The 23,363-nt window shown below is 48.7% G+C and overlaps 1 protein-coding gene across 1 annotated transcript in view; it reads right to left on the minus strand.

Moving 5' to 3' along the window:
• The window catches only part of LOC138367396 (uncharacterized protein DKFZp434B061-like), a 78,261-nt gene extending 71,841 nt beyond the window's left edge, over positions 1-6,420 (minus strand). The window contains exon 1 of the mRNA XM_069329039.1: positions 6,218-6,420. Coding sequence (XP_069185140.1) covers positions 6,218-6,420 — 203 coding nt within the window. The remainder of the gene's footprint in view (positions 1-6,217) is intronic.
• Positions 6,421-23,363: the final 16,943 nt, after the last annotated feature.

The raw sequence follows: 23,363 nt of genomic DNA on the forward strand, positions 1-23,363 counted from the left end.
GCTATATAACAGTCCCAGTGGCTCAGTGGTAAAACACTGCCTTGCGCTTCGAGAGAATTTTGGCCTGCGTTCGTATCCTGGTCGGGGGAGGAATGGCTAGGCACCAGTCCTTAATTGTACGCCTCTGTTCACCCAGCAGTGAATGGGTACCTGGTTGTTAAACAATTTTGTGAGTCGTATTCCCAGCCTGTCCTCATAAACAAAGGCTAAAGACCATTCCATACAACCATCAAACCCCAGCAGTTTAGGAATAAAAAACGGTTTACACAACACTCACAACTGATTTCGTCCGAACACTTCCGGAACAAGTGCTTCACTGACGAATTTTGTTCGAACCACAACGCTGTAGATGCTTCACCCACGTACTGCAAATACAAATAATTGCCAACAGAACCTAAACACCTAACATAACCCATGCCTATATATGCACAATATGCTAATATATTATAATATTAATTTATATTTGAGAAAATTCATGTTTTGAATGAACAGAATATTAAAATTTATGAAGGTATCTTTTGGGATCGATTGCTGGATGGAATGGACTTGGTTTGAGGACAGGTTGTGTATTCCAAGGAAAATTACGATTAACGACCTACCCGAAACGCTATACGTGTTAGTGGCTTTACAAGAATGTAAGTAATCTGAATATATACCTTATTAATATATATCTCTTTTTTCTTAAACGTTACTAGAGAAAATAGGGAGGTAAGTACCTTTTTAGCGCCTACACGAAGTCTACGGTAGAGTCCACGAAATTCTGATTGGCTCGTTAGTAAGCCAGTGAGAGAGTCCCATATTTGATCAACCTATCATTTACTTAACTAGCAATTTGATTTTTGTATGATATTCTCGACAAGTTTTCCCCTTGCAAGTTCATAATGCAGAATAGAATTGGTGAAAAAATTATCAAATCACATATTGAGTCATTTACAATTAATAGGCTATGTATATATATTGTGATGAGAAAAATAGGTGGTATTGTAGTCTCTCTCTAGGCAGATGGAATGCCAGTTGCATAAAACAAAAGTAAAAAAAAAAAAAAAAAATGGGAAAAAAAAGTTAAACTGCAAGTTGTCTTCACGGTGAGGTAACTGTAGGATAAGACAGAAGGAAAAAACATTTAAAAATACTTTACTTTGATAAAAAACTGAAGTTAAACAAATTACAAAACAAAATAATATCCAGGCTTGGCTCTAATACAAAGAGTGCAAAACAAACAAGATGAACAATCAAATTTACGTTACGTTAATGTGCAAATAAAATATGGTGCGGAATACTATGAGCCAGACTGAATAGCTCTGTTACCACACCGAGGTATGTCAACAGGTCTACTCAGTAGAGCACTCGGGAGTAATCTGAATCGTAGTGGGCTAGGCCGGTAGCCCTATATATATATACGACGACGGCCGTGCAGGTGGCGCTGGTAGTCGTGAGTAACTATGAACCAGCTCACTTTAATTGCTTGTTTGAGATGTCGTGAGGTGGGGTGACAGGTCGTGGTGTAGGGGGGGATACTGGTGGTACTGTCTAGACGTCTGGAAAGTAATTGTTGTTGTTGTGGCTGCAGTTCTTGAATATATATACGTGATATGATAGAATAGGTGATGATGGAGCAGGCCGAATCTCTTACTAGAGAGATTATCGTGACAATATATTACCATATAATATCAAGACTTAAGAGTTTCTAAGCAAATAAGCTGGAACAAAGTTGTCCCTGTCATTAGTACTGGAGTGAGTTGTGGAGCTGCAGCTGTGATGAGGTATACTGATGATATCCTTGATGACCTCTTGTTGTCTTCACCACTCTTCACACTCAAGTCCTTCAACCCCACTGTCCGCTCTCCATGGCCCTGCTGTTTATGATCCCTCTATACAACAGCTCTCCATGGCCCTGCTGTTTATGGTCCCACTATACAACAGCTCTCCATGGCCCTGCTGTTTATGGTCCCACTATACAACAGCTCTCCATGGCCCTGCTGTTTATGGTCCCACTATACAACAGCTCTCCATGGCCCTGCTGTTTATGGTCCCACTATACAACAGCTCTCCATGGCCCTGCTGTTTAAGGTCCCACTATTATCAACAGCTCTCCATGCAACCCGTTCTCGCACTTTCTTAGTCAATATTGACTTATTATATACGTGCATATGTGACATACTAAACATACTAGTTTACCTTGAAAAGCTTCATAGAAAATACCGACCTTACCTAACCTTCTTAGTATGTTAAGATAAGCATCTTATTGCTTCGTAATTACAATTATTGCTTAACCTATACCTATAATAAGTTAAATAATAATTGTAATTATGAAGCAATAAGATGCTTATCTTAACATACTAAGAAGGTTAGGTAAGGTCGGTGTTTTCTATGAAGCTTTTCAAGGTAAACTAATATGTTCGGAATGTCACATATGCACGTATTTAATAAGTCAATATTGACTATACGAAAGTGCGAGAACGGGTTGCTCCATGGCCCTGCTGTTTATGGTCCACTATACAACAGCTCTCCATGGCCCTGCTGTTTATGGTCCACTATACAACAGCTCTCCATGGCCCTGCTGTTTATGGTCCCTCTATACAATGTTTCGTTCCTTCTGCTCAGTTTTGTTAACCTGGGAGAGGTATTGTAACGTGGGAGAGTTATTGTAAGTATTGTAAATTATTTAAACAACGATTTAATATTTAGTTGAAATGTATAATTTATGTAACAAGTTATAATGTATTTCCTTATTACTTCCTTCCATCACTAAACTAACCTTAGAGAGAACACGCATTAATGGTAATATTACAATAATCTTGTTAATGGTGTACATTTACAATGATGTAGAAGCACTCATTGTACAGGGTATGTACACCTCAGTAATTGTAACATTGTATTTTCTTGCATTTCAGGTAAAGATGGTCAATTGTGGGAGTACTGAGAGAGGGGAAGACGGCCCGTGAGGACTAGACCCTGTGACGCTCTGACAGGTAGCTGTGGTGTCTCTTGTTAGTCTTTCTTTATGGTGGCCCTGGTATGGGGGCCCTGGTATGGGGGCTCTATGGTGGCCCTGGTATGGGGGCCCTGGTATGGGGGCTCTATGGTGGCCCTGGTATGGGGGCTGTATGGTGGCCCTGGTATGGGGGCTCTATGGTGGCCCTGGTATGGGGGCTCTATGGTGGCCCTGGTATGGGGGCTCTATGGTGGCCCTGGTATGGGGGCTCTATGGTGGCCCTGGTATGGGGGCTCTATGGTGGCCCTGGTATGGGGGCTCTATGGTGGCCCTGGTATGGTGGCCCTGGTATGGGGGCTCTATGGTGGCCCTGGTTATGGTGGCCCTGGTTATGGTGGCTCTATGGTGGCCCTGGTTATGGTGGCTCTATCGTGGCCCTGGTTATGGTGGCTCTATGGTGGCCCTGGTTATGGTGGCCCTGGTATGGTGGCCCTGGTATGGGGGCTGTATGGTGGCCCTGGTATGGGGGCTCTGTGGTGGCCCTGGTTATGGTGGCTCTATGGTGGCCCTGGTATGGGGGCTCTATGGTGGCCCTGGTATGGGGGGTCTATGGTGGCCCTGGTTATGGTGGCCCTGGTTATGGTGGCCCTGGTATGGGGGCTCTATGGTGGCCCTGGTATGGGGGCTGTATGGTGGCCCTGGTATGGTGGCCCTGGTATGGGGGCTCTATGGTGGCCCTGGTATGGTGGCCCTGGTTATGGTGGCTCTATGGTGGCCCTGGTTATGGTGGCTCTATCGTGGCCCTGGTTATGGTGGCTCTATGGTGGCCCTGGTTATGGTGGCCCTGGTATGGTGGCCCTGGTATGGGGGCTGTATGGTGGCCCTGGTATGGGGGCTCTTTGGTGGCCCTGGTATGGGGGCTCTATGGTGGCCCTGGTTATGGTGGCTCTATGGTGGCCCTGGTATGGGGGCTCTATGGTGGCCCTGGTTATGGTGGCCCTGGTATGGGGGGTCTATGGTGGCCCTGGTTATGGTGGCTCCTGGTATGGTGGCCCTGGTTATGGTGGCCCTGGTTATGGTGGCCCTATGGTGGCCCTGGTTATGGTGGCCCTGGTTATGGTGGCCCTATGGTGGCCCTACGGTGGCCCCGGCTGTTTTCCCCATGTTTAAACACAACACAACATGCTGGCAACGCTGCTCATTGCAGAGAAACACCAGGTTGAGAAGTCTTTATTGAAGATGTTTGGCTTGTAATGGTTTTATTGTTGTCCCGTAACTCCCCTGGCCACTTGGGGGGGGGGGGGGGGGACGGGGTATAGGGTGTTTATGTAGCTTCAGGGCACCAGTCCCCCCAGCCACAGGGCATGGCGAGAAGGCGCCCCTAAGCATACCTAATTCCCTATCAAACACAAACTAAAATACACATAAATGGCAGATCTCATCACAACCCACAAGAGTTAAGATGATGATAATAATAACACAGTAATAACATGAAAATAACATACACAAAATGGAAAATTCTTTTGTTTTTGGATTTTCTTAAATGGGACACGGCACACAAAGGGAGAGGTGCACAGCATATCATTAAAAACAACTAAAGCTGAAGGCAAAACAACAAGCTGCCTAAGCGGCAGGATTGGTGACTTGACATTGGCATACATGAAAAAACTATTCATAGTGGAAGCTCCTAACAAGCCCCCGGAGCGGGATATCATGTATGCGCATGATATCCTCCGGCCACCGCCTTACCCACTCGTGGGCTCTGGTAGAACAGGTTGTGCATGTGCAGTGTATAAAGGGAATGAAATGATCATGACTAGTACCCAGAGATTGAACAACTGGGCAAGCACGACACAGACCGAGCTATTGGGCATTTATCTAGCCCCTGAATACCTTAAGCTCAATGGTGGTGGAGTTATTTTCTGTGACTCTAAAAGTGCTCTGCAGTCCTTAAATAACCCATCACAATGTATGTCTGAAGTAGCTTCTAATATTAAATGGAATGAAATTTTTGCCAATGATAATAACTCTTGTCTAAAATTTGTGGATCCCATCCCATGTTGGAGTTGGGAAACATGACTTTGTAGATCAATTGGCCAATGAGGCTTGCAGGAAAGAAAACATTGATTATGACTTTGGACTATCTAATGCAGTTATTAGAAACATACAAATTAAAGAAATTAATTCAGATTTAGAAGAACTAAGAAATGCCCAGAGACCTGAAAGCTGCAGTATTAAAAGTTATGACAATTTTTGTAATAGGTATTTGTATGTTTGTATGGTCAGCACAGTAACCGGACCAGGCAATGTGATGTAGTCATTGCTGTAATTCGCCTTGGCTATAGACACATCTGCCAGGTTAGTGAGGCTGAGCCACAACCAGAATACTCAGATTGTAAACTCTGTGATAAACCTTTAATGCATTCACTAGAACACTATATTGATGAATGTGAAACCGTAAAGGACTTTAGACCTCCTGGCCTCTTGTACCACCAACTGTGTAACTATTTTATTGACTCAGGATGTCGTCCAGAACACCTAACAATTTACCCAAAATTTGCTTGTCCATTTTAAAGAATGAAGAACAATTTTTATTTATATTACTTCTAAGCTGCATCACTTATGAACCCATCCCTGCCCTTGTGTGACAGTGCACAATAGAAAGTTGTTTTCACATATCCATATATTAAAACATTGATTGTAACCATGATATATATGTGCTTCAGCCTACAGTTTAGACCTATTGTCTTATGTATGACCCTCTGTCCTGCGTGACAGTGAATACCAGCATTATCCTCACTTTAATAAGACTATCAAAATCCTCACATTAGGCAAAATTGTAATTAATTTTGTCAATAAAGATGTTAATAATAATAACTCGTGGGCTCCGACCAGGTCATCCACCCTCTTGAGACACCATTTAGAGAAGTGGTACTCCAGATGACGACTCTGCTTAGATAGTTGGCTGCCAGCTATCCTGGCTGCGGTTCACCTAAGCGAGGCTATATTAACCCTTATGCACCCTGTGCACGGTGATCCAGGGACTAAGGTGGTCTGCCCCTAGGTGTGGTCTTGGACCATATTGTGTAGATGGAATATGTCCAGGTCAGGGCTTTCACAGAGCAGATCTCAAGGTCGCTCTTGGTTAGTCCCATATCCTGTAGACCACACGCACTCTCCTTGCACCATCCTCCTCTCCAATTAAGGGTTATGGAAGAGGCGGATGCTGTGTGCTTCCCGGTATATTCCCTGAGCTTTTGAAGGATCTCTGGGGTGCCGTACTTGTTGCACTTGCTCTGATGTGGACGGGAGAGTGGGAAGTTATTGGCAGAGACCTGGGTGTCTAATATAAAGGCCGCGTCACCTTTGCCAGCTATGATGTCGGGCTTACAGAAGGTCCCTCCATCCGGTATACGGACTTCACGTTCCACCTCGAAACCTCTTTGCCGCAGGCGGCCGGCTACGAACCGGGGTGATATAGTCATGACGTTTCACCCGAGCCCCGTGTGTCTTGTGGCATGCCTGGGATATGTGGCCCAGGGTCCCTGGTTTCTGGCAAGCATCGCAGAGACCAGAAGCTTCGGGTCTACCCCTAGCAGCTCTAGACGGCGTGGCTACAACGTTTGCTCTAATCTGGATGGCGCGAGCAAAATCTCCTCCGCTTTTTTTTATTATAATTTTCTACCACAGACGTGGCCACACATTTACAATGCTAACCAGCATATATACATTTTCTTCTGTCCTCCATGGACAGGGTTAGAGATCTGTTAAATATATAGTTCAGGGATTTATTGAACAATCAACTATAGAAGGTGATTCGGTGCTTTTAAAATGCTAAGCTAACATACATACGTAAGTACATAGATTACACAGATTTACGTATGCCCTACATAAAGTGTTCGAAGTGTCATTAATGGCATTTACAAAGGTAAAATGTAATTCTGATCAGTTTCCATATGTACCTTATACACATACATACATACACACACACGCATACGTACATATACATATACATATATACACACACATGCATTCACATACATTTGTCTCTCTTACTCTGACAGGGTGAGATAGCTGACAGAGAAACTAGTGTGCAATTAAGCACTTAATCACAGAAGGTTATTAAGGTGCTTTTACAAGCTCAGGTTATATAGTTACATCATATATATACATTGTATGATTGATATATTACATGGTCAATCTTGGATACAAGTCCAATATATCATCAAGTGTTCCAGTACTCATATAGTAATTACACAGTTCAGCATACCTTAGCCCAGGAGGGCGAAAGTCAGTCAATATGGGACATTCTACAATATAATGTTCAAGAGTGCATGTTTTCTCTTTCACAAAGTTGACACATTGTGTACTCGACATTTGGGTCTCCTCCGCTCAGCAGACGGGTACGGGACGCGACCCACTTGTGGCAAGATGGAACCTCACAAGAGGACGCGAGGCCGGCACCGTCGACCATGATATACAGTTTTGCTTTCCATTTCCTAGAGCGCTAAGAGATGCTCAAGATTAGCTGCTTAAGACCAGTTAAGGCCTGAGAGATCATGCAGGGATTGTGTATATAGGATTGTGATTGTGTATTTATATATTGTCCAGTGAAAATGTATCAAGGAAGTTTGCAAATCTGAATTGCCATTTATTCTGTCTGTATGGTGTTGTGATTGGTGGCTGCGGCCTCTGAACGCTTTATTATAATACAAATAAATAGAATGAATCAATTAACATATAATATAGCGCCGCTGCTAATATTACTGCCGGTAACATCAATAATATTAACAATAATACTAGGTAAGTAATTGAAGTGGATGGGGTGACTATAGTGTAATTACCTAAGTGTAGTTACAGGATGAGAGCTACGCTCGTGGTGTTCCGTCTTCCCAGTACTCTTTGTCGTACAGCGCTTTGAAGCTACTGACGGTCTTGGCCTCCACCACCACTCCACTTGTTCCAAACACTCTACCACTCTGCGAAAGTAAACTTTCTGATGTTTTTTCTGCAGCTTTGTTTCCTGAGCTTAAATCTTTGTCCTCTTGTTCTTAAGTTGCAATTTTCAAACTTTTTTCATTGTCAATTTTGTCGATTTCTGTTGCTATTTTGTACGTAGTGATCATATCAGTTCTTTTTCTTTTGTCTTGTAGATTTGGCATGCCTATATATTTAACGCCTCTCCTCGTAGCTCTTGTTTCCCAGCTCCGGAAGGCATTTAGTTGCATGTCTTTGTACATTTTTCTTGTTTAATGATGTGCTTCTTGCTATATAGTCACCATACACCCGCTGCATATTCCAACTTTGGTCTCACGAAGGTCGTGAACAATTTCTTGAATATCTCATAATCCACGTATTTAAACGCTATTCTGAAGTTGGAAAGCACAGCACAGGTTCCTCGCACAGTGTTTTTATGTGGTCCTCAAGTGACAGATGTTTTTATCCAGATCCCACCTAACACGCGACGAAATTACGACGTTGCTGCAACGTTGGAACAAGGTTTAAGACCTAACAGTTGTAACAACCAATATAGCGAGTTGTAACAACGGTATAATACGTCATAAAAACGTTATGACATGATGTAACACTTTTATTACAAGTTGTAACAAGGGAATGATAGGGACCGTTACGTTGTGTGTGTGTGGAGGGGGGGGGGACCACCCCCTAGACCTCATTATAAGAATTGTTAAACATTTCACATGATTTGTAGCTAGGTCTCTTATAGTATAGATACGGATAACTGAGGAGGGAAGGTATCCGGCAGTCTAGCCCCAAGCATCCGGCCTCCACCCTTGGACAAACACATGTACTTTTTGTGTATAGTAGGTGTTGGAATTTAGGCCAAAGCCACGCACTGGAACCTCTAAAGTTACTGACCTCCATCTTCCCAAACAAAGCTCGAGCCGCTAATATTTGTAGGTGCGGATACAAGGGGGTATTGGTGTGTGTCCTGGGGCGGGTACTGGTGTGTCCTGGGGCGGGTACTGGTGTGTCCTGGGGCGGGTACTGGTGTGTGTCCTGGGGCGGGTACTGGTGTGTCCTGGGGCGGGTACTGGTGTGTGTCCTGGGGCGGGTACTGGTGTGTGTCCTGGGGCGGGTACTGGTGTGTGCGTGTCCTGGGGCGGGTACTAGTGTGTGTCCTAGGGCGGGTACTGGTGTGTGTCCTGGGGGCGGGTACTGGTGTGTGTGTCCTGGGGGCGGGTACTGGTGTGTGTGTCCTGGGGGCGGGTACTGGTGTGTGTGTCCTGGGGCGAGTACTGGTGTGTGTCCTGGGGCGGGTACTGGTGTGTGTGTGTCCTAGGGCGGGTACTGGTGTGTGTCCTGGGGGCGGGTACTGGTGTGTGTCCTGGGGGCGGGTACTGGTGTGTGTGTCCTGGGGGCGGGGTACTGGTGTGTGTGTCCTAGGGCGGGTACTGGTGTGTGTCCTTGGGGCGGGGTACTGGTGTGTGTGTCCTAGGGCGGGTACTGGTGTGTGTCCTGGGGGCGGGTACTGGTGTGTGTGTCCTAGGGCGGGTACTGGTGTGTGTGTCCTGGGGCGAGTACTGGTGTGTGTCCTGGGGCGGGTACTGGTGTGTGTCTCCTAGGGCGGGTACTGGTGTGTGTCCTGGGGCGAGTACTGGTGTGTGTGTCCTAGGGCGGGTACTGGTGTGTGTGTCCTAGGGCGGGTACTGGTGTGTGTGTCCTAGGGCGGGTACTGGTGTGTGTCCTAGGGCGGGTACTGGTGTGTGTCCTAGGGCGGGTACTGGTGTGTGTGTCCTAGGGCGGGTACTGGTGTGTGTGTCCTAGGGCGGGTACTGGTGTGTGTGTCCTAGGGCGGGTACTGGTGTGTGTGTCCTAGGGCGGGTACTGGTGTGTGTGTCCTGGGGGCGGGTACTGGTGTGTGTGTCCTGGGGGCGGGTACTGGTGTGTGTGTCCTGGGGGCGGGTACTGGTGTGTGTGTCCTGGGGGCGGGTACTGGTGTGTGTCCTAGGGCGGGTACTGGTGTGTACTCACCTATATGTGCTTGCAGGATCGAGCATTGACTCTTGGATCCCGCCTTTCTAGCTATCGGTTGTTTACAGCAATGACTCCTGTCCCATTTCCCTATCATACCTAGTTTTAAAAGTATGAATAGTATTTGCTTCCACAACCTGTTCCCCAAGTGCATTCCATTTTTCTACTACTCTCACGCTAAAAGAAAACTTCCTAACATCTCTGACTCATCTGAGTTTCCAGTTTCCACCCATGTCCCCTCGTTCTGTTATTATTACGTGTGAACATTTCATCTATTTCCACTTTGTCAATTCCCCTGAGTATTTTATATGTCCCTATCATATCTCCTCTCTCCCTTCTTTTCTCTAGTGTCGTAAGGTTCAGTTCCTTCAGGCGCTCTTCATATCCCATCCCTCGTAACTCTGGGACAAGCCTCGTCGCAAACCTCTGAACCTTCTCCAGTTTCTTTGTGTTTCTTCAGGTGGGGGCTCCATGATGGCGCGGCTCCATGATGGCGCGGCATACTCTAAGACGGGTCTCACGTAGGCAGTGTAAAGCGCCCTAAAAGCTTCCTCATTTAGGTTTCTGAATGAAGTTCTAATTTTCGCCAGTGTAGAGTACGCTGCTGTCGTTATCCTATTTATATGTGCCTCAGGAGTTAGATTAGGTGTCACATCCACTCCCAGGTCTCTTTCTCGAATCGTTACAGGTAGGCTGTTCCCCTTCATTGTGTACTGTCCCTTTGGTCTCCTGTCACCTGATCCCATTTCCATAACTTTACATTTACTGGTGTTAAACTCCAGTAGCCATTTCCCTGACCATCTCTGCAGCCTGTTTAAGTCCTCTTGGAGGATCGTACAATCCTCGTCTGTCACAACTCTTCTCATTAATTTTGCGTCATCTGCAAACATTGACATGTATGATTCCACTCCTGTAAACATATCATTTACGTAAATTAGAAAGAGGATTGGTCCCAGCACCGATCCTTGAGGTACTCCACTTGTTACTGTTCGCCAGTCCGACTTTTCGCCCCTTACCATTACCCTCTGGCTCCTTCCTGTTAGGTAGTTCTTCACCCATACTAGGGCCTTTCCGCTTACTCCTGCCTGCCTCTCAAGTTTGTATAGCAGTCTCATGTGCGGTACCGTATCAAAGGCCTTTTGGCAGTCAAGAAATATGCAGTCTGCCCAGCCTTCTCTGTCCTGCCTTATCCTTGTTACTTTATCATAGAATTCTAAAAGGTTTGTTAGGCATGATTTCCCTGTCCAGAACCCATGTTGGTGCTTGTTTACAAACCCAATGCTCTCCAGGTGCTCAACAAGTCTTAGCCTAATTATTCTTTCAAGTATTTTGCAGGTGATGCTTGTCAGTGATACGGGTCTGTAGTTAAGTGCCTCCTCCCTATCACCTTTTTTGAAAATCGGTACGACATTTGCCTCCTTCCAGCAATTGGGCAATACTCCCGACATAAGTGACTCATTAAAGATCATTGCCAGAGGCACGCTGAGAGCCTGCGCTGCCTCTTTAAGTATCCACGGTGATACTTTGTCTGGTCCAACAGCTTTATTTGCATCCAGTGTTGTCAACTGTTTCATTACATCCTCTGCTGTCACCTCTATATCTGATAGTCTTTCATCTTGGGTAATCTCTTCTAACAATGGGAGCTGCTCAGGCTCGGTTGTGAACACTCCATGGAATTTTGCATTCAGTACCTCGCAGATTTCCTTGTCGCTTTCTGTATATGCCCCTTCTGTTTTCCTCAGTCTTGTCACTTGGTCATTTACCGACATCTTCCTTCTTATATGGCTATGTAGTAATTTTGGTTGCTTTTTCGCTTTGACTGCAATATCATTCTCATAATTTCTTTCCGACACTCGTCTTATGTTAATGTAATCATTCCTAGCTCTGTTACATCTAATCCTGTTGTCCTCTGTCCTTTGTCTTCTGTACTTCCTCCACTCCCTCCTGCTTCTCACCTTTGCTTCCTGACACTGTTTATTAAACCATGGGTTATTATATTCCCTCCTGCTTTTTTCCTTTATTGTTGGAATAAATCTATCTTCAGCCTCCTTGCATTTCAATATGACTTGGTTCATCATACCTTGCACTGTTTTTCCTCTAAGTTCTTCCTCCCACTGCACTTCTCCCAGGTATTCCCTTATCCTTCTGTAGTCCCCTTTTCTGTAATCAAGTCTCCTTTCCCGGACCTCTTGTCCTTTGGTCACAATTTTAAGCTCCATCATGTAGTCAAAGACTAGGACACAATGGTCACTAGCTCCTAGTGGTATTTCATGTTCCAACTGCTCGATGTCTTCTACATTCTAAGTGATAATGAGATCTAATAGGCTGGGCGTATCCCCTCCTCTTTCCCTAGTATCTTCTTTCACATGCTGTGTTAGGAAATTCCTGTCAATAACGTCTACCAGCTTCGCTCCCCAGGTCTCCTCCCCGCCATGGGGATTCCTCGTTTCCCAATCTATCTCTCCGTGATTTAGGTCCCCCATGACCAGCAGCTTCGCTCTCATTCTATGCGCTAAAGTTGCTGCCCTCTGCAGTTCATCCATACATGTCTTGTTGCTGTCCTCGTACTCCTGCCTGGGCCTTCTACTGTTTGGTGGGGGATTGTAGAGTATCAAGATTACAATCTTCTTCCCATCCACTGTCAGAGTTCCACGTATGAAGCTTGTGTTTTCATTAGTACCCGGATTTTCCAGCTCATCAAACTTCCATTTCCGCTTTATTAGTAGTGCCACGCCTCCTCCCTGTCTCTGTGTCCTTTCTTTTCATATCACCTGGTACCCCTCTGGAAAGATTGCATCCGAGATCATGCCATTTATTTTAGTTTCCACTATTGCCACTATGTCTGGGTCTGCCTCACTAACTCTTTTATCTCTTCTGCTTTATTGGCTACCCCATCAGCATTGGTGTATCAAACCTTGAGACTCTTCTTGGAAACTCGGGTGTCAGAGTTCCCCCTTTCACCAGGGGTCTGGGGGGGACTGGGGGGTGTCTGGGGGGCAAGTGGGGGCTGTGGGGGTGAGTGGGGGGGGTGCTAGGGGGGTGCCTGGGAGTGCCTGGTAGGCGAATGGGGTCTGGGCATCTAGGGGGTAGGAAGGGCATAATGGGTCTGAAAGTTAGGGGTCTGAATAGCATAGGGGGGTTGAGAAATAGTGAGACAGAGTCAGATAGAGGTTGAGAGGTTGGGGGGGAGAGGGATACTGAGGGCGGAGAGCTGAGATGAGAATGGAGCATGGGTGCTGGGAGTGGAAGAGAGGGTATATTAGTTAGGGGGAAATCGGGGGTAGGTGGGGGTTTTGGGGTAGAAGAGGGGAAGAGGGAGATGGGGGAAGGTGTTAGGGGGGTCACGAGGTGAGGGGGTTAAATGTGGGCTGGAGGTGCATAGGAGGGGTGAGGGTTGGGTGGGGTTTGGGGGTGAGTGGAAGAGGGGTGCAGTGGAAGCTGGGATGGAGTAGATGGAATTGAAGTCAATGGGGTAGAAGGGGCAGGGGAGTAGGAAGGGGTATTTGGGGAGGGGGGATGGGAAGGTGGGTTTGGGGAGGGCATGGCTTGACCCACTGGGGTCGCTGACAAGTGTGATGTAGCAGGGGCAGGGGAATCGTTGGGGAGGTGCAAATGTGGAAGGGACAGGGGGGTTTTGGGAGGCTGAGGCAGGGGGGATGTATAGGAGGGCTGAGTTGGGGAGGATGCGACCTGGGAGGTGACCTGGGAGGTGGCCTGGGAGGTGACCTGGGAGGTGAGACTACCTGAGAGGCTAGTTCGGTGTCGTTGTTGCCATCTATTCTTGTGGGCTATTTGCTCATCTTTCGTCATAAACCTCTCTATAAACACATTGTAATGGGTTTCACTTCCTCTGAGTAAATGCTTGGTCCTCATTATGTACTCCACAGCCTCCTCATTGGAGAATTGCACCAGAACAGGTCTATTCTTGGTACAATTGTAAGGTCCAATCCTGATATCCACCTCATGTTCTGCCATTCCTGCTCCAATACACCTCAATATCTCGTGCAATTCGTATTTTTCTGTTTCTATTCTCTCTTGTCTTGTTGGTGCCCCAGATTCGAATAATCCATGTATTATAATAGACCGTCTCCTCAGTAATTCATTGTCATGCTGGTAGCCTGTCCCCTGGGGATTCCCCATCCCAACCGCAGTCACTAACCCATCCCCCACTACTCCTCTGTCCTTAGCCATGCTGCTAATCCTTCCTAACTCGTTTGTGATACGAGCACATTCCCTCTCCCAGTCCTCTCTTCCCTTCCTAATCTCTTCCTGAACATAGAGCGTAAGTTCTTGTTTCTGCCTCTCTACCGCATCCTGTATTTGCTGAAATACCTCACTTTTAATCCCCTGGATTAGATCCTCCAACCAATCACTCCTTCTCTCTACAAATTTCCCTATTAATTTGTCTATAAATCTGTCCTCCTCCTCATCCCTGCTGGTGATTGACCTTGAACCCCTTCTAGTCATTGCAGTAACAATCTAGCCAAAAAGGCGCTCCTCAGTACCGTGCACAATCTGCTAACACAATAGGCGAGTGAATCTCCAATCGTCGTCCCACGTGGTGGTAGAAGGGTTGCTGCCGGAGGTGAGGTCACGCGGTCAGAGGTCGGTGAGGTCTGCTTCCACACTGCACACTGCCACAGTCCTTCCTCAACTATTTTGAATTACGCTAATTAAACTGTTTTTCTTCACTACCTTATGGCTCTGGTCAAAACCCAAGGTTTTTTCATTCACTTGTACACACTTTTTCACTTCGAGGTTGCCTGATTACCCCTCCCACTCCACTAGTGAACCAGGAGCTCCCAACCCCACGTCCACCCAACACGATGGTCACAAGACACGATGTGTGTGTCCTGGGGCGAGTACTGGTGTGTGTCCTGGGGCGGGTACTGGTGTGTGTGTGTCCTGGGAGCGGGTACTGGTGTGTGTGTCCTGGGAGCGGGTACTGGTGTGTGTGTCCTGGGAGCGGGTACTGGTGTGTGTGTCCTGGGGGCGGGTACTGGTGTGTGTGTGTCCTGGGGGCGGGTACTGGTGTGTCCTGGGGGCGGGGTACTGGTGTGTCCTGGGGGCGGGGTACTCGTGTGTGTGTGTCCTGGGGGCGGGGTACTGGTGTGTGTGTGTCCTGGGGGCGGGTACTGGTGTGTGTGTCCTGGGGGCGGGTACTGGTGTGTGTGTCCTGGGGGCGGGTACTGGTGTGTGTGTGTGTCCTGGGGGCGGGTACTGGTGTGTGTGTGTCCTGGGGGCGGGTACTGGTGTGTGTGTGTCCTGGGGGCGGGTACTGGGGCCGGTGTACAGCCCAAACTTCGTGCTGGGCAGCAGTACCAGGAGTTGGGAGGGTAAGGGTTAAGGTCACCTTACCACCCCCTCCCCCCCCCCCACCCCACCCCACCCCACCCCACCCCACCCCACCCCATACACACAGGGGCGCGCTGGTGGCTGAGTGGACAGCACGCTGCACACGTAATCTTTTGGACCGGGATTCGATTCCCAGCGCCGGGGGAGAGAAAAAATGGGCAGAGTTTCTTTCACCCTAATGCCCCTGTTACTTAGCAGTAAATAGGTACCTGGGAGTTAAACAGCTGTTACGAGCTGCTGCCTGTGTGTGTGTGGGAGGGGGGGGGGAGGGGAGGAAAAAAAGTTAGTAGTTACTAACAGTTGATTGATTGACAGTTGAGAGGTGGGCCGAATAAGCAGAGCTCAACCCCCGCAAGCTCAACTAGGTGAATATACACAGACACGAGGCACCATGACAATGGGAGGACCAAGAGTAGTAGTAGCAGTAATATACAACCCTCCGCCAAATGACAGAAGACCCAGGCAAGAGTATGACAACAACAACATGGCAGTTAACATTATAATTGAGAGGGCAGCCTCCGCTGCTTGTAGAAATAGATCATATCTGCTCATCATGGGGGACTTCAATCATGAAAGGATAGACTGGGAAAAGGAGGATCCAGATAGAGGTTACCTTGATTACCTTGAGGTTACCTTGAAATGATTTCGGGCTTAGCGTCCCCGCGGCCCGGTCGTCGACCCGGTCTCCTCGTTGCTGGACTAATCATCCAGATTGATGGACATGAGACCTAGAGGAAACATGGAGAGCTAAACTGTTGGATGTTGCAACAAAAAACTTTTTAAGCCAGTATGTCGGGGAACCCACAAGAATGAGGGCAAACAATGAACCAGCGAGATTCGACCTAGTCTTCACTCTGAACGACTCCGACATAAGGAAAATCGGTTTCGAGGCGACAGTAGGAATGAGCGATCACAGTGTAATGGCGTTTGAGTATCTGTTCGAAGAAGGGTTAATGTACTCAAGGAAGGGACCTGAAAACAAAAGGCTGGCATTCCGTAGGGGAAACTATGAGGAGATTAGAAAATTCTTAAGATATAACATGGGAAACAGAGGTCGGGGGAAAAACGGCCCAAGACATGATGGACTACATCACGCAGAAGTGTAAGGAGGCAGCAGACAGGTTTGTCCCAGTCCAAAAGGAAAGATATGAAATACAGGCAAGAAACCCATGGTTTAATCAGAGATGTAAGTTAGCAAAGTAACTAAGCACAAGGGCGAGGAGTAACTATAGAAATAACAGGGCACTAGAGAGCAGAGAAAGATACCAGAGTGCCAGGAATGAATGCGTCAGGGTGAGAAGAGAGGCAGAAAGACAATATGAAAATGACATAGCAAGCGAGGCAAAGACTCAACCTAAATTGCTGCACAGCCACATCAGGAGAAAAACAGTGAAGGAACAGGTAATGAAACTGAGGATAGGGAGAGACAAATTCACTACAAACGACAAGGAAGTGTGCGAGGAACTCGGTAAGAAATTCCAGGAGGTCTCCACAGAAGAGCAAGGAGACGTCTCAAAGATGAGAGGGAATGTCTAACCAAACACCACTAGATGAGTTTGTGATTACCAGTGGGGGAGTTGAGGACGTATCTGCTAGAGGTGTATGGGATAAAGGCTATAGGCCCGGATGGAATCTCACCATTGATACTAAAGGAAGGAGCAGAAGCTCTGTGCTTGCCACCCTCTATGGGGTATAACAAATCACTGGTAACAGGTGAACTGCCAAAAATTTGGAAGACGGCTAATGTAGTCCTGATATTCGAGAAGGGTGATAGATGGCACTGAACTACAGGCCAGTGTCACTAACTTGTATACCATGCAAGGTGATGGAGAAGATAGTGTGGAAAAAGCTAATGGAACATCTGGAGTGGAAGAATTTTGTAACACAAAATCAGCATGAGTTCAGGGATGGCAAATCATGCCTCACAGGATTAATTGAATTCTATGACCAGGCAAGGAAGAGAAGGCTGGGCAGACTGCATATTTTTGGATTGGCAGAAAGGTTTTGACACGGTACCACACAAGAGGCTAGTGCAAAAGCTGGAGATGCAGGCAGGAGTGAAAGGGAAGGCACTCATTTGGATAAGGGAGTACCTAAGCAACAGAAGACAACGAGTCACTGTGAGGAGTGAGTCTCAGATTGGCGAGGCGTCATCAGTGGAGTCCCGTAGGGTTCGGTCGTTGGACCTATACTGTTTCTAATATATGTAAATAATCTCCCAGAGGGTATAGACTCGATCCTCTCAAGGTTTGGTGATGCAAAAATTATGAGGAGGATCAAGACAGAGGAAGATAGTATGAGGCTACAAGATGACCTAACCAAACTGAAGGAATGGTCCAACAAATGGCTACTAAAGTTTAACCCAAGTAATTATAAGGTAATGAAACTAGGCGGAGGAAATAGGAGGCCAGACACTGGATACCAAATGGGAGATGAAGTCCTTCACGATACGGGCAGACAGAAAGATCTAGGAGTTGATATCACACCAAACCTGTCTCCTGAAGCCCACATCAAAAGAATAACATCGGCGGCGTATGCGAGGCTGGCTAACATCAGAACTGCCTCCAGAAACCTGTGTAAGGAATCATTCAGAACCTTGTACACCACATATGTAAAACCAATCCTGAAGTATGCGGCCCCAGCATGGAGCCCGTACCTTGTCAAGCACAAGACGAAGCTGGAAAAAGTTCAGAGGTATGCCACTAGGCTAGTCCCAGAACTAAGAGGCATGAGTCATGAGGAAAGGCTGCGTGAACTGCACCTCACGTCGCTGAAAGAGGGCGGTACACTTACAAGGGGACACAGACGTGGAAGCCGAGTACCCACATGAGCCACAGGGACGTTTGAAAGAACTTTTTCAGTGTCAGAGTAGTTAACAGGTGGAATGCATTAGGCAGTGATGTGGTGGAGGCTGACCTCATACACAGTTTCAAATGTAGATATGATAGAGCCCAGTAGGCTCAGGAACCTGTGCACCAGTTGATTGACAGTTGAGAGGCGGGACCAAAGAGCCAAAGCTCAACCCCCGCAAGCACAACTAGGTGAGTACAACTAAGTTCATCTCCCCCCCTGACATGTCTGGCGCGCCACCTTCATCTGGCGGTCACTCGTCACCTTCCATCTTGTGGCTGTGGATGAAGTCATGTTCTTCCCGCCGGGTCCGGCCACTGTGGCAACGGCCATCGGCATATCGGCACTCCTTCACAGCTTATCGGCATGAGCATCGGAGCTCAATCTGCAGTAAACTCCCCCCCCCCCCCCGGCCTGACCACCGCCATGACACTAGGGGCACTGTTGCCAAGATCTGTGGCATATCTCCCCCTCCTCCTCCTCCTCCATCCTCTTGTTTATCCTCTTGCTTTTCCTCTCTTCTCTGAGCCGTGTGATTCATTGCGCCATGTCTTCCACGAACTCCTGGCGTTAACTTCCACGCATCTAACGTCTTTATGAACACCGCCCTAATGCAATTTTGGCTTATAACCGCGATTTCGTTTGACAGAGGGTGGTGGGGAGGGGGGGGGGGGTAATCGCCTGGCACTGTGGCACAGTTCGTGTGTGTGGTCGGGTGCCGATGAAGAGTCGGCTCTTGTTGGGAACTGGAGGAGCGGCGCGTCGTCTCGTGGCGGGGAATTGAGCGTGCATAATGGCCGGGTTCCCGCTGTTTACGGGGGCGTCTGGCGGGAGAGGGACGCCGCCGGAATACTCCCACCCCAGATTTGTCTTGTACCCAGCATATTGCCTGTGGGTATTCACCTAGTTGTGTTTGCGGGAGTTGGGCTTTGCTTTTTCGGCCCGCCTCTCAACTGTCAATCAACTATTTACTAACTACTTTTCGTAGTTAGTAAACTACGAAACTTAACTACTAACACTACGTAGTGTTCAACGGGTCATAAACTACCTAGTAGGCCGGAAGATTATCCCGTGGTGCCATAGGCAACCCGTTCTCGCAAATTTAATAAGTCAATATTGACTTATTAACTACGTGCATAGGTGATATTATAAACATAATAGATACCCTTAAAAAGATTCATAGAAAACACCGACCTTACCTAACCTTGTTAGTATCTTAAGATAAGCATCTTATTGCTTCGTAATTACAATTATTACTTAACCTGTACCTATTATAGGTTAAGTAATAATTGTAATTACGAAGCAATAAGATGCTTATCTTAAGATACTAACAAGGTTAGGTAAGGTCGGTGTTTTCTATGAATCTTTTTAAGGGTATCTATTATGTTAAGTATGTCACCTATGCACATATTTAATAAGTCAATATTGACTTATTAAATTTGCGAGAACGGGTTGCCCATAGTGTAGGTGTAGTAGTGTGGCTGGCGTAAAGCAAGAGTCACACCCCGGACACCAGCAGTGTGGCTGGTGTGAAGCAAGAGTCACACCCCGGACACCAGCAGTGTGGCTGGTGTGAAGCAAGAGTCACACCCCGGACACCAGCAGTGTGGCTGGCGTGAAGCAAGAGTCACACCCCGGACACCAGCAGTGTGGCTGGCGTGAAGCAAGAGTCACACCCCGGACACCAGCAGTGTGGCTGGCGTGAAGCACAGTCACACCCCGGACACCAGCAGTGTGGCTGGTGTGAAGCACAGTCACACCCCGGACACCAGCAGTGTGGCTGGCGTGAAGCAAGAGTCACACCCCGGACACCAGCAGTGTGGCTGGTGTGAAGCACAGTCACACCCCGGACACCAGCAGTGTGGCTGGTGTGAAGCAAGAGTCACACCCCGGACACCAGCAGTGTGGCTGGCGTGAAGCAACAGTCACACCCCGGACACCAGCAGTGTGGCTGGTGTGAAGCACAGTCACACCCCGGACACCAGCAGTGTGGCTGGTGTGAAGCAAGTCACACCCCGGACACCAGCAGTGTGGCTGGTGTGAAGCAAGAGTCACACCCCGGACACCAGCAGTGTGGCTGGCGTGAAGCAAGAGTCACACCCCGGACACCAGCAGTGTGGCTGGTGTGAAGCAACAGTCACACCCCGGACACCAGCAGTGTGGCTGGTGTGAAGCACAGTCACACCCCGGACACCAGCAGTGTGGCTGGCGTGAAGCAAGAGTCACACCCCGGACACCAGCAGTGTGGCTGGTGTGAAGCAAGAGTCACACCCCGGACACCAGCAGTGTGGCTGGTGTGAAGCAAGAGTCACACCCCGAACACCAGCAGTGTGGCTGGTGTGAAGCAAGAGTCACACCCCGGACACCAGCAGTGTGGCTGGTGTGAAGCAAGAGTCACACCCCGGACACCAGCAGTGTGGCTGGTGTGAAGCAAGAGTCACACCCCGGACACCAGCAGTGTGGCTGGTGTGAAGCAAGAGTCACACCCCGGACACCAGCAGTGTGGCTGGTGTGAAGCAAGAGTCACACCCCGGACACCAGCAGTGTGGCTGGTGTGAAGCAAGAGTCACACCCCGGACACCAGCAGTGTGGCTGGTGTGAAGCAAGAGTCACACCCCGGACACCAGCAGTGTGGCTGGTGTGAAGCAAGAGTCACACCCCGGACACCAGCAGTGTGGCTGGTGTGAAGCAAGAGTCACACCCCGGACACCAGCAGTGTGGCTGGTGTGAAGCAAGAGTCACACCCCGGACACCAGCAGTGTGGCTGGTGTGAAGCAAGAGTCACACCCCGGACACCAGCAGTGTGGCTGGTGTGAAGCAAGAGTCACACCCCGGACACCAGCAGTGTGGCTGGTGTGAAGCAACAGTCACACCCCGGACACCAGCAGTGTGGCTGGTGTGAAGCAAGAGTCACACCCCGGACACCAGCAGTGTGGCTGGTGTGAAGCAAGTCACACCCCGGACGCTCAGACGCAACACTACAAAGGTGCCCAAGTGCAAAGGGTGAGTCATCTGGATAATCAAAAGAGCAACTATTTAGTTAAAGTAAGGAGAGTGTGGAACAGTTTGAACAAGGGAAAATGGTAATGTTTCAGGCACGACGGGCTAAGTCAACATTGAGGGAGATAGATTAACTGTAGTGTGTAGCTTACCCCTCGACCATGGGCGCTGCAATTTGTGAACCGCGGGAGTGAACTCGAGATGGAACCACGTGTGTGAACCGCGGGAGATGGAACCATGTGTGTGCCGTAAGCCTGCACCTGCACTGTGCACGTGTAGTGACCCACTTGACCTTGAGTACGTGTTCACGTCCTGCTACCAATCCGTCCTCCTAACATAGCGTCACATTTTCACATGCTCATCCTACGGCCAGAAATCGTCGTGCTAGACCATGGTAGCGGCTCGCGAAATTGACATACTGTCCCGTTTTCTGTTTTAGGTCCTCTGGTAGGTTAGGATAAGGGCACTTTAGTACGACAGTTTCTTGACGTTGGTAAGTCTTAGGAGGACGGGGTGGTGGTGCACCCTCTCGCACCACCCACACCCACGACCCAGGCACGTGTCCAGCACGTGTGGGGCTGTGGCGAGCTGCCACGTGCACACGTGATGACACTCCACACATGTCAGGTGTGAATGACAGCAGTCAGTAAATATCAACACAGGCCGGGGCAGCCTACTGAAGGATGGGTCTTACACTGTATGCACTGACCTTTGTCCAAGTGTGTGAAGGACAACCGGATGTGTGTCAGTATGACACATGCTGCCCTCCTTGTCCTGCTGGTGTGTGTGTGTCCTGCTGGTGTGTGTGTGTCCTGCTGGTGTGTGTGTGTGTCCTGCTGGTGTGTGTGTGTGTCCTGCTGGTGTGTGTGTGTGTCCTGCTGGTGTGTGTGTGTGTCCTGCTGGTGTGTGTGTGTGTGTCCTGCTGGTGTGTGTGTGTGTGTCCTGCTGGTGTGTGTGTGTGTGTCCTGCTGGTGTGTGTGTGTGTGTGTCCTGCTGGTGTGTGTGTGTGTGTGTCCTGCTGGTTGTGTGTGTGTCCTGCTGGTGTGTGTGTGTCCTGCTGGTGTGTGTGTGTCCTGCTGGTGTGTGTGTGTCCTGCTGGTGTGTGTGTGTCCTGCTGGTGTGTGTGTGTCCTGCTGGTGTGTGTGTGTCCTGCTGGTGTGTGTGTGTCCTGCTGGTGTGTGTGTGTCCTGCTGGTGTGTGTGTGTGTGTGTCCTGCTGGTGTGTGTGTGTGTGTCCTGCTGGTGTGTGTGTGTGTGTCCTGCTGGTGTGTGTGTGTGTGTCCTGCTGGTGTGTGTGTGTCCTGCTGGTGTGTGTGTGTCCTGCTGGTGTGTGTGTGTCCTGCTGGTGTGTGTGTGTCCTGCTGGTGTGTGTGTGTCCTGCTGGTGTGTGTGTGTGTGTGTGTGTGTCCTGCTGGTGTGTGTGTGTGTGTGTGTGTGTCCTGCTGGTGTGTGTGTGTGTGTGTGTGTGTCCTGCTGGTGTGTGTGTGTGTGTGTGTGTGTCCTGCTGGTGTGTGTGTGTGTGTGTGTGTGTCCTGCTGGTGTGTGTGTGTGTGTGTGTGTCCTGCTGGTGTGTGTGTGTGTGTGTGTGTCCTGCTGGTGTGTGTGTGTGTGTGTCCTGCTGGTGTGTGTGTGTGTGTGTCCTGCTGGTGTGTGTGTGTGTGTGTCCTGCTGGTGTGTGTGTGTGTGTGTGTCCTGCTGGTGTGTGTGTGTGTGTGTGTCCTGCTGGTGTGTGTGTGTGTGTGTGTCCTGCTGGTGTGTGTGTGTGTGTGTGTGTCCTGCTGGTGTGTGTGTGTGTGTGTGTGTCCTGCTGGTGTGTGTGTGTGTCCTGCTGGTGTGTGTGTGTGTCCTGTTGGTGTGTGTGTGTGTCCTGCTGGTGTGTGTGTGTGTCCTGCTGGTGTGTGTGTGTGTGTGTGTGTCCTGCTGGTGTGTGTGTGTGTGTGTGTCCTGCTGGTGTGTGTGTGTGTGTGTGTCCTGCTGGTGTGTGTGTGTGTGTGTGTCCTGCTGGTGTGTGTGTGTGTGTGTGTCCTGCTGGTGTGTGTGTGTGTGTGTGTCCTGCTGGTGTGTGTGTGTGTGTGTGCCCTGCTGGTGTGTGTGTGTGTGTGTGTGTCCTGCTGGTGTGTGTGTGTGTGTGTGTCCTGCTGGTGTGTGTGTGTGTGTGTGTCCTGCTGGTGTGTGTGTGTGTGTGTGTCCTGCTGGTGTGTGTGTGTGTGTGTGTCCTGCTGGTGTGTGTG

This window comes from Procambarus clarkii, chromosome 22 (assembly GCF_040958095.1).
Source record: "Procambarus clarkii isolate CNS0578487 chromosome 22, FALCON_Pclarkii_2.0, whole genome shotgun sequence".
Classification (NCBI taxonomy): domain Eukaryota; kingdom Metazoa; phylum Arthropoda; class Malacostraca; order Decapoda; family Cambaridae; genus Procambarus; species Procambarus clarkii.